At 34.1% G+C, this 11,913-nt stretch overlaps 4 protein-coding genes across 4 annotated transcripts in view; all 4 read left to right on the forward strand.

Annotated features, from left to right (window-relative positions):
* Window positions 1–1,290: 1,290 nt before the first annotated feature.
* LOC106310970 lies at window positions 1,291–2,304 on the forward strand. Its single transcript, XM_013748196.1, has 2 exons — window positions 1,291–1,397; window positions 1,626–2,304. The coding sequence occupies exons 1-2, from the start codon at window positions 1,338–1,340 to the stop codon at window positions 2,220–2,222; spliced, it is 657 nt and encodes a 218-aa protein (XP_013603650.1). The 5' UTR covers window positions 1,291–1,337; the 3' UTR covers window positions 2,223–2,304.
* Window positions 2,305–2,435: 131 nt separating this feature from the next.
* Window positions 2,436–6,519, forward strand: LOC106309211 (F-box protein At3g60790-like). The gene is made up of 5 exons (XM_013746269.1): window positions 2,436–2,776; window positions 3,489–4,133; window positions 5,673–5,843; window positions 5,930–6,248; window positions 6,512–6,519. The coding sequence occupies exons 1-5, from the start codon at window positions 2,495–2,497 to the stop codon at window positions 6,517–6,519; spliced, it is 1,425 nt and encodes a 474-aa protein (XP_013601723.1). The 5' UTR covers window positions 2,436–2,494.
* A 4,579-nt stretch (window positions 6,520–11,098) lies between these two features.
* LOC106309212 lies at window positions 11,099–11,476 on the forward strand. The gene has a single exon (XM_013746271.1). The coding sequence runs from the start codon at window positions 11,099–11,101 to the stop codon at window positions 11,474–11,476; it is 378 nt and encodes a 125-aa protein (XP_013601725.1).
* Window positions 11,477–11,496: 20 nt separating this feature from the next.
* LOC106309213 overlaps window positions 11,497–11,913 on the forward strand; it is a 2,209-nt gene continuing 1,792 nt past the window's right edge. Inside the window, exon 1 of the mRNA XM_013746272.1 lies at window positions 11,497–11,886. Within this exon, the coding sequence (XP_013601726.1) occupies window positions 11,497–11,886 (390 nt within the window). The remainder of the gene's footprint in view (window positions 11,887–11,913) is intronic.

Below are 11,913 nucleotides of genomic sequence, written 5' to 3' on the forward strand. Positions count from 1 at the left end.
ACATGTTCCTCGGAATATACCGAGGGACATGTTCCTCGGAATATACCGAACGTTTTTTTATAAACGGATCGATCGATAGATATATGTCCAAAAACACATCGATCGATGAACTTCCGAGGAAAAATCCCGACGAAGTTTTCCCTCGGTATATTCCGAGGAGATTTCCGACAAACTAGTGATCCTCGGAATTTCCTCGGAAATTTGTTTCCTCGGAATTCCGTCGGAAAATTCCGAGGGATTTCCGAGGAAAGAAGAAATTTCGAAGAATTATTTCCGAGGACTTGTTTCGTCGGTATGTCGTCGGAATAACGTTATTCCGACGAAATTCCGACGATTTTTTCCCTCAGTATCCTTGCTGTTTTCTTGTAGTGTTAGTTCTATCTAACTAATTATACCTTATGTTATACATAATCATAATATATAATTTCAACATTAATATAGACATCTTATCCCGCGCAAAGCGCAGGTTACTATCTAGTTCTTAGGTAAGCCAAAAACATGAGATTTAATATGATGGTACCAATTCACATAACCTAACTTCAAATCTGCTAATCTTACCGGTGATTTAAATTTCAGTGTAACAGTAAAAAATCATATTCTTTTTTTGGTTTATATCTTTTTCTATACCGAACAAGTAAGAAATTAGGTTTTTGAAATTTATTAATGTATATTTAAACATTCTTTTTTTTTAACACAAAAACATTTATAATTATGATTTACATTATTAATAAAAACCCTAAGATAGACGTTTGCTTCAATCTATATATAGTTTCCTTTTTAGTTTTTCTTGCCTTGCTTATCATTCACAACAGTCATCAAGAATCAACATGCACACACAGTACATCACAAACCACTATTCCCATGTCACACAAACAAGTGTTAATTTTCCTAACGGCTGACACACAAAAGTTCCTACTAAAAATATTGAATCAAACAACCTTTAATCCTTTTTTCAAAAATCCTTTACACTCTATAGAATCTAAACCCTAGACAAAGAAACAAAACGTCTCGTTTAAGTTAAAGGCTATTAAATACAAAGTTGAGAATCCCAAAGAAGACGTAATGAAGGAGGACACGTGATGATTGAGCTAAACAAATGTCAACGCCTAGTCCATCCTTAAAGCCAAACCTCACCCATTTATTAACCTAACTGCCTAAACCGTCTTTCTCACCATGCACCTTCCTCCTTCATCAACTTCTCTTTATATATATAAACGTTTTTTTTTTTTCCCCTAAAATTTGGTATATAAACGTTTCTTCTCCCTAAAGAAAACACATTTGAGATTTTCATCATCGAAAGCGACAGAGAGAGAAATTAAAGATAACAAATAACGATCATGAAGCTCGTCTGGTCGCCGGAAACTGCTTCTAACGCTTACATCCACACCGTTAGAAAGGTAAGAATACTCTAAATCAATGGTGCATATTTTGTTACACCTGAGCTATTTTTTCTTAAAAGAACTTCTTGAATTGGATACGAAGTATAACTCAATGGTTATAACGATATTTTAAGGTTATTTGAAACGGTATTTTTAATATGTGATTGTTGTTTAAATGTTCTTGATGTATATGAAATTAGAATCTTGATCTTGTTTTTAATTTGTATAAATATGTGATTCTTGAAGTGTAAAAGCTACAAAGAATCAAGTGTGGCCGAGTATTTATCAGCTACGGCGGCTGGATGGAACACAAGGCTGATCGTGGAGACTTGGAAACGTGGAGACCCTATCGCCACCAGTGTCGGACTAGCTGTAGCGGCCATACATACCAGGGGAAGACACATATGCATAGTTCCTGACGAGGAGTCAAGATTGGAGTACGAGACCGTGATGAAAGGAGCCGTCGTGAGCGAAGCGACGGAGATAGTGGTCGGAGACTCGGTGGAGGACGTGGTGGATAGACTCTCCGGCGTGGACTTCTTGGTGGTGGACTCAAAACGAAGCGAGTACGTCAAGGCGTTGGGGTTAGCGAACACGAGCAAAATGGGTGCCGTTTTGGTGTGCAAAAACGCCACGCAGAAGTCTATCCCTGGGTTTAAGTGGCACCGTGTTTTGAGACGAGGCACACGTGTTGTAAGATCGGTGTTTTTACCCGTCGGGAGAGGGTTAGATATCGTACACGTGGGAGCTAGTGGTGGTGGTGATTTGAAGAAGGTTCATAGCCGTTGGATTAAACACGTCGATCCTCGGTCAGGAGAAGAGCATCTGTTCAAACGCAAATAGAAAATAATCTGGGTAATAAGACCATTTAAAGGATAAAAATTTTAAGTTCCTTTTTAATGATGTAACTAGTAAGCAAGAACGTTGAATGTACTTTTGTTATTGACCATTTGCAAATGGTCAAGAGTTGGTGATTTTTTCCAAAATAATAAAATCTTCCATATCTTCATAAACACCACAAAATATCTCCCATTATCATTTTCATCTCAACGTTAAGTGCATTCTATCTCTTCTCTCTCGCTTTACTTTCTTTCATCTTCTATGATCCAATAGCCATGACGGCACGCTCATCATCATCAACATCGTCACCTAGAAAGCTCCAATATCATATCGATGACCATGATTGGATCAGCAAACTCCCAGACGAGTTATTGCAAATGATTGTCTCAAAATTGTCCACCGAAGAAGCAGTACGAACAAGTCTCTTATCGTCACGATGGATGGATGTGTGGAAATGGAGGTCTCATCTCGTCCTCGACATGAGAAAGGTCTTGGAAACAACCCCCAAGGAACGTTTGCACCGAGCTTCTGTTCAGTTGGCTAGGTCAATGACCAAGGTTCGTCAGTTCTTTTCTCTCTTAAGTTTTCATTTGAATCATTTTATTTACGAAGGTTTGTCTCTCTATACAAGGAACCCACGCGGCTATGTTTGGATAGATGATTGTTTATTGGATATGTAGTAGAAGAATCAACTATATGATATAATATGCCTCAAATACATTTTAACAGATCTGAAAGTGGGTAAAGAACCATAGTGAATGAGAAAGGATAGGAAGCAATTTCTAAACCTCTTGTCAAGTTGGATTATATAATCTTTAGGCTCATTACGCATTTTTGCTCTATCTTGTTTTTTCTTCTTTTTTTTTTTGCCAAGATTGAGTATTAACAAGATTTAACTTTTTGTAAAATCTGAACATCATGAATATGATATTAGCATTCTTAGCAAAAAACCATAGTGAATGAGAATCTAGAAGTGATGTGTTGCGTTACTCCACTTAGAACACAGACAAACAAAACTACAAGATACTTAATGATGGCTTTCAGTTGTAAAATATTGAACTTTTGATATTTGATATATATGCTTCCCACAAACAAATTAGCTGGAACCAAATCATGCACAGACTAGACAACATGTCTTAATATATATAGGTTTTGATATACAACTTCTATTCCATGCATGCAGATGTTTGCATTGCACGTACATAATATGAAATTAATACACTGTACAATTCTTTTTGAAAAAAAAACTAATCATTTTGTGTTCTGAAGGTTATAAATAATCATCGTGGCCACCTAGAGAGCTGCACTATTCAGCATTACATATCGCAATATAAGGATGGTACGCTCCAAAGTTGGATTGACTCAGTGACTGGTTTGAAGCACACAAAAGATCTCACACTTATAAACTATATCCCTGCTATAAGGCGTTACAAAGGAGCTAATTTGCTCAGCTTGCACCCAGATACATTTTCACATCATAGCCTCAGTTCACTATCACTTTGTGGATTCAACCTAATAGGTCCAGATGCCTTCAGCAAGTGCAAGAATCTTAAGACCCTCAATCTTATAAACATTGTCATCTCACAAGCTAGTGTCCTTAGTGGAGTTTTAGCAGCTTTCTCCTCCCTCGAGGTTATTGTGTTGAATGTCAATTTCCTAACCCCACGTGGTGTGTTGAAGATCGAGAACAACAATTTGAAGTTCTTGCAATTGTCTTCCCTTAACGAGATTGATAGGATGGAAGTGTATGCAACTTGTCTAGATGTTCTAGACATCAGGTTTATCAAAGTTAATAGAGACAACTTCATCCTTGTTGCTCCCAATATCCAGGTTAACAAAAATTCTTGGCTGGATAATCACGGCCTTAATGATTGTCCTCACCTCTACTGTAATGTATCATCACATCTCGCTCAGGTACAAACTTAACTAACACAATCATTTTGTATATTTTGAAAATAATACATATATATACTAGAGGTCGTTACCTCAACTGGAATGGACCATGACTATTGTGTCAGGTCTCTAGTTCGAATACCGTTGTGACGAAACTAATATTACATGATTTGGTTTTGGGCATAAAAGGATTAGGAGCTTCGGCCAAAAACCTCTAAAATAAATAATACATATAAATATAAATATAAATATAAATATATATATTGACATGTATGATGTATACTGAGGTGATGATTGTTTGGAGTAGTTTTTAGTTTTTGTTTTTGGTTTTTAGATTTTGGTTTTAGTTTTTAGTTTTTGGTTTTTGGTTTTTAGTTTTTTATTTTTGATTTTCAGCTTTTTGTTTTAGTTTTTGGTTTTTAGATTTTGATTTTGGTTTTTGGTTGGCTGTAGTTTTTAAGTTTTTCAGAAAAGCAAGTAATACATTATTTTAAATAGTACAACAAAAATACAAATTAAACATTTAGAAGTTACTATTAAAATTGATCAAAATATTGAGATTCTTATTTAAAACATAAAAATACATTAATGTGTTTTTAATTACTACTCCCTCTGTTTTTTAAAGATGGATGTTCTAGAGAAATATTTTGTTTCCAAAAATGTATTTTTCATGTTTTTAAAGCATATTTTGTCAACTAATAATGAAAAATTATGTGTTTCAAAAATATTAATTACATTTCTTTTAATCCTATTGGTTTAAAAATATAAGAAATATAAAGTTACAAAAAACTATGCATTAATAACTAAGTCTTAATATGGTTTCTTAATAAGTGTGAAAATCCTAGAACATTCATCTTTAAAAAACAGAGGGAGTATATTTTATTTAAAAAACTTACATTATACTAAAGTATAAATCATAAATATATCTAAATTATTTTTATTTTTTAAAACTTGAATGGCAACTTTTTATTTTAAAAATTAATATACTCTATTTGGTTATTAAAAAATATTTTATGTTTTTATAATTTTTAGTTATTTTTGCATGTCTAATAATTATTATAATTATTCAATAATTATATTAATAGAATTTAATAACTAGTTTTTACAATTAGTTTACAGTTAGTTAGTATTATAAATAAATATCTAAATTTATTTTACATATATGAAATAAAAATAAATTATTTCACATTATTAAAAAAAATTACTTAAACAAAAAGATAGAAAGTATATACATATAATGGTCATGTATTTTATATTGATATTTACAAAAATAAGAAAAAAAAATAAAAGTAATCGTAGTACCCTTTACAAAACCACCAAAACATGGTTTTTGGTTTTTCTTTAAAATTTGGTCAAAAGATCTAAAAATCAGTTTCTCTATTATATAGGAAAACTTTTTTGTCAGAATCTTGATTGGTTTAAAACTAGTTTTTTACAAAATCAGTTTTCCTAATTTCTAAGGAATCAAAAACTTGATTGGATGGAAAATGATTTTTGAAGAAACAAAAACCAAAAACTAATCTAGAAACTGAAAACAATCAACCTCTGAATCTTAATCAGGAGGAAACAAACATTTGGCATGAGATTTTGGGGAGCGGCTTTTTTTATATGAGACGGTATGGGTGTTTATCAGTGAGTGTAGATATAACTGATCCGAAAGAAGTGGAGATACTGAATGAAGTTTTGCTTATGTGGACCAATTTTGTGATGGAGCTTGAGATCTTTTTCAAGGTACACTCATGTCATGGTTAAATTCTCACTATTGGATAGAACTTGACCACTTCTCTCATATATCATATATCATATTTTCATTTCAGCATAAGAAATCTCATAGGGAAGAAGGTGAATGTTCTACTAACGACAGAACGCATGCAAAACTGTTCCCTAACGCTGATTTATACGTTTATGATATGCGGTTGTATAATTTCGATGGTTCCAACGAGGAAGAATTTGCGTTTGTTTCACGTTTGCTGATGCAAAAGCCGGTGATACTGAGTATGATGATCGAGACTTCTTTGTTTCCTCCGGCGAAGAAGTTCAATGCGGAAGCAGCTGTGGCCAAGTTGATGGCACTTCCTAAGAGCATCATTATCGGTGAAACCCCTTTTTGGGTTTCTAATTTTTTTTTTTTTTTTTTTTTTTTTTTCAGCTGATTTAAAAAAAAAAAAAAAAAAAAATTAAAAAATGAACCAATCGCGGGCCGCCACGTGTCGGTGGGGCCCGCAAACAGTTGACAAAACCCACCACGATCGTTTCTTCATTCACTCTTTTTGCAACCGGTTTTCAAGTTTTGTGGGACCCAAAACCTTTAAAAACCCCTTTTGGAACCTGCAGTAATGCTGCTCTAAATATTTCAAAAATCTTAAAATTGAATGCTTCTGATGAAACTTTGGTTCTAGCATTATAAACTGTTTGCTAGCCTTTCTTTATTATATCTGAGGATAATGTGGTTTTGTGTTCTACCATTTTGAGAATTTATGTGGTCTTGATGAGATTTTCTATATCCTAATATGAACATTATTTGATTTTTGTTTTATTACGTTCTTGTATTTGGTTAATGCTTTTGCAAAATAGATTATGTACTAAGTAATAACTCGCGCCTTACGCGGAATGTGATTATTAGTTTCGTTATTTTTTAATAAGAAGACATTAATCTGTTTAATCTGGATATCGGTTCGGTTTTAGGGTGTTTTTTGGTTTTTTATCTCATAAAATATAATTATCATTTTAAATCAATATTTATTTGGTTTGTTCGGTTAAAATGTTTGATGTTTTTGCTTTTTATTTCCTGTAATAATAAAAAATTACTATTATTTGTTTGTTTTCATGTTATGAATCTTAGATAGTAATGATGTCAAACCAATGGTTTCATATTATAGTTTCTAAACAGATAATAGTTAAAAAAAAGAAAAAAAAATTATAAAGACAAATCATTTTACTACAAATTGGTCGATAGTGAAAGAAGTATTAAGAAAAAAGAATATTTTAACTTCCAAAAAAATTAGATATTTCAGTTGTGGTAAATACTTAGTTATAAGGTGCTCACGTCAATGTGCACATGTATGTGTATGTAAAAATATATAAAGATGGTTGATAAATATATAAAAATACTGTTAATTAATATTAAATGACATTTTTTAAAAAATAATACATGAAAAATAAAATTCTTAAAATGAATTATCTAAAAACAAAAATATTGTAAAATTTATATAAACTATAATATATAACTTATATATAATTCTTTAAATATATGTGTGTATATATATATATATGCATATAACAGATCAAATTGGATATTCGTTCTTATAAATATTGATATTTGTGATTTGCTTCTTTTTTTTTACGGACATTGCATTTTAGTATTTGATTTGCTTCGTAGAGTAACGGATATCCAGATTTTTCGGTTCGAATCAAATCAGATAACGAATCGAATCAAAATTTATGAATAATTTCTCCAGTTCTATTCGTAAACAATAAAAAACGTAAAGAAGAACCATGCATGTGAGTTTTATATTAAAAAATGTAAAGTACATAGTGTGAACAGATCTATGTAGAGTTTGGCTGAGATGATCTCTACATGTGACATGTGTCCATTTTAGTGTGAACGCATTTATTACAATGCTTCTACACGTGACATGTATCCAGTTGAGTGTGAACGCATTTATTACAATGTTTTTCTTTTAATATATAAGGGATGTGAACCTCTATAGCAGAAAGGATTATGTTATCACGGCATAACAAATTCTCATCATGTAAGTAAACGACTAAAATCAACGAATTTCTCGTAGTAAATGGAGTATTTTTACTATATGAAAAGTAAATTGTGGCTAAGTCTGATACGAGGCTATGGTCAGGGTGATTAGGGTGTTTTAGTTAATCCGTATTTGTATTTTATCTTATAATTTGGGTTTTCATATTTTTTTTCTTTTTAAGTTATCGATTTTCAACATAAATATTTTGTTTAAGATATGAGAATTATTGTTATTTTTAAAATATATGAGAAGTATGTATGCTATTGTTGGAACGGAAACACCTAACTTACTCTTAATTCAATACAAGATCAGTTTGATATCGGTAATATATTATCAATGATTTTTGTCATCGGTTAGTTTTTATGTTCAGAAAGATAATTACTTTGTATGCTAATGTTGGAACGGAAACACTATTATTTATTTAACAAAAAAAATAACATTCTCACTATTATTTATTTGTCCTAATGAAGTTTTAGAACTGTATTTAAGTTATTGATTAATAAAATTTAACTTTCAAAAACTAACCTAAGTCGCTACAAAATTTAGAACCGAGAAGAAACTTAACCTAAATTTTCTAGTTACTTATTACGTTAAAATCAATTCGTATTAGGATAAAGAAAAGTTCATAACAAAATTTTGGGGATTTAATTTTATAGGTTTTGCCGTCAATTTTTTTCACTTTATATCAAAAACTGGTATTGAAAAAGAAGAAAGAATCTAAATTTGTGGATAGTAACTTTATTAATTTTTGTTGCTAATATAAATAGATTTTTTCGTTTTAATCAAAAATCAACATTTGGAAAACAAGCAATTTAAAAGAGAAGCACTGTTTGGAAGATAACATATATATATGCATATGAAGTTAGTATTGAATAAGATTGAGTACATATGTGTAACAAACAAAGCTAAGTTGTAATTTCTCCATTACAAAACCATAATCTAATGATGTTTTTGCCCTTTAGTAGTAGACACTACACTGCCGGCAAGTGAAAGCATCATTCTTCAAGTTAGTAAATTTTCTCCTTCAAAAGTCTCTCTGTCTTCTAAGTATTGTTGTTTTACATGATGATGATCAAAGCCATCTTCTTCAGCATTACTGGGAATCAAAGTCGGGCTTAGGGTATTCAAATCCATGCAGATCCGGCATTCTCCTAAGACCTTCTTCATATCCCGGGATGACCAGTATCTATTATCCATTCCAAATACCTAACATGATGGAGAAAAGAAAAGAACTTAGAACTAACTGAAAGCTATATATTCAGATGTAAGAAGATATTAACTCAGGACTTCAGCTAGATAACCATCATCTTGCACTGGTTTTCTTCTCATATGCCTGCTCACAACTTAACAACAAGAAAGTTTAATAACCGATGATTCAACTTCATATCGCCAAATATTCATTCTAATTTCGAGCTTTGGCCATGGGATTTACAGACTTTGAAAGGTTACCTAATACCTCGATAGTTGTGGTATTGCTAGCTACCAAAGAAATGGGCATGATCAGCCAGTGGTAGACTGTTGGTGGTGATTTGAAGAAGGCTCATAGCCGTTGGATTAAACACATCGATCCTCGGTCAGGAGAAGAGCATTTGTTCAAACATTTTTCTTTTTGAGCAAATTGTTCAAACGTTTATAGAAAATAATCTGGGTAATAAGACCATTTAAAAGACACTACAAGAAAACAGCTTGTTTCCTACGGCGGAAATCCGTCAGAATAAGTCATTTCCGACAAATTTCCGACGAACATGAAATTATATGTTTCGTCGGTATCTCGTTGAAATTTCGTCAAAGAAAACCGACGAAAATATTTTCCGTCAGAATGTCCGTCATAATGTAACGTGTTTTTTTGTAGTGGAAAAATTGTTTAAGTTTCTTTTTAATGATGTAACTTGTAATCAAGTACGTTGAATGCGATAGATATTATGGTTTTGATAGAATTTCGAAAAGTTCCCGTATAATATGAAATTATTACTTTTTATTTAATTTATATGTCAAAACTTTAAATCAGTTGTGAAGAATGTAAATATTATTTATGAGATTATTCCGTAAAGGGAAACAAAAAAAATTGCACTTATTTAAAATGACACATATCTTACACCTAATATAATTTCTGGTCCATGTGTCTAATGAAAACCAGAATAACATGTTTTTATTTATTTGTTTGTTGTGCACATTAAAACAATTACCTTGCAATTGAAATAATTTTCTTTTAAACAGTCATTTATTTCTATAAATTTTATGTATGTAAAAGAAGGAAACACGTTTTAAATTCAAAATTTTATGTATAATCTGTCACTGACTTGTGAAAAAGAGAGCTCTGATGGAGAATCCCTGGTTCGCTAGGAACAGTGATTCCACTTCGAGTCCATCAACCCTTGCCACTGGTGACAACTGCTGCCTTGTCCCTCCCATCCCTCCAGACCCTCCTGACCCTGACCCTTCCAACCCTCTGTCTCTCGCCCTTTTCCCTCCTCTCAACTCCCCTGCTTCAAAAACCCCAAAAAACTATCGAGCTTCACTGCGTTCTCCTTCTATGAGTTCGGCAAGTAAAGCTTCGGTTGCATTCTCAACTGCTGGTACTGTGGTTCCAGCCAAAACCTCAACTTCAGCTGTCTCTGAATCCTCTAGATCTGAATCTGGATCTCAGAGCACTTTTCATATTGACCTTGGAAATTTCAAAATCCTTTCTCCTAAATCTTCTTTTCCAATCCAAACTAATAGAGCCTTAAGACCCTCTCAAATCAAACCACCGCAACCTTCCTCCTCTCCTGAACCCTCCTGAACCCCCTCCATCCCGATTAACCCTCCCCCACTAACTGCTGCGGCCCCCTCGCCTGCTGCATCCAGTCAACAACCAAATCATCAACCCTCTCATTCCCCACCTTCCCTTGTTGAAAGACTTCGCAGGTCCCAAAACAAAACTCTTAGCCGTTTGGCTCCTGTTACTCTCTTTGAAATAGGCAGGTCTCGTGTGCTAATTTCGGAAAGTGTTTTTCAGAAAGGTGCTGAGCTACACAAGGACTTCATAATATGCTACTTTAATGGCCGTCCTCCCCCTTTCAACCATATTCAGAGTGTTCTTAACCACTTATGGGGAAAGGGTAAACGTGTAGAAATTCACACCAACCCCTTATCGTGATCAATGTTGGTCAGAATCCCATCAGACTACTTGCGCCAGAAAATCTTGGAGTAGCGGGTTTGGTATGTTGGTGATTCCATGTTCCAAGCTATCCAATGGACCTCATCTGCATCCACTTCCTCCCCCCGCTGGATTCTATTCAGATCTGGGTCCACTTAACTGGTATACCTGTTGATCTCCGACATGATGAAGGCCTCAGTTTGGTTGCTGGACTGGTTGGGGAACCCAAGGAGACAGATGACTTCACTCTGAATCTTGTGAGTTTAACTTTATCTCACGTGAAAGTAGAGGTCGACCTCACCCAACCGTTACCAGACGTCGTAGAATTCACTCGAGAATCAGGCGAAGTTGTGGAAGTATCAGTCACCTACCCATGGGTCCCTCCGACTTGCTCCCACTGCAAAGAGTTAGGACACATAAGCAGAAACTGCTTACAACTACCTCAACAACCAAAGAATGCAACTTCTACCTAAAAAAAATGAAAAGAAAGCAAATGCAGCTGGGAAAGTACCTTCCAATTCCTCAATGGGGAAAAAAGGTTGCTGCCTCTGACACTCCAGCTTCGTCGGATCCCCCTAAGAAGCATCAACCTCCTCACACTGCGCCTTCCCCTCAGGTTGCTGCTCCTGCACCTCCCCCTAACTCCTCTGTCCCTCCACCCCAGCCAACCCCCATCTCTGCCATGCCTTCAACCGCCATCCCCCCTAAGCATGTTTCTGATCAACCTCCATCTTTCCAGTTGGTCCCCTATACCCAAGCTCCCTCCTCTCCTGCTAGCTCCCCAGACACCATACCATCCTTGAAACTTCCTAGATCCAGTCCCTCTAATCAGAGATTCTCCACTTTCACTGACCAGTTAAATTTCTTCACCAAACCTATCACTGTCTTTCACCCTCTCCCCCCCCCCCCC

Source organism: Brassica oleracea, chromosome C8 (assembly GCF_000695525.1).
Source record: "Brassica oleracea var. oleracea cultivar TO1000 chromosome C8, BOL, whole genome shotgun sequence".
Classification (NCBI taxonomy): domain Eukaryota; kingdom Viridiplantae; phylum Streptophyta; class Magnoliopsida; order Brassicales; family Brassicaceae; genus Brassica; species Brassica oleracea.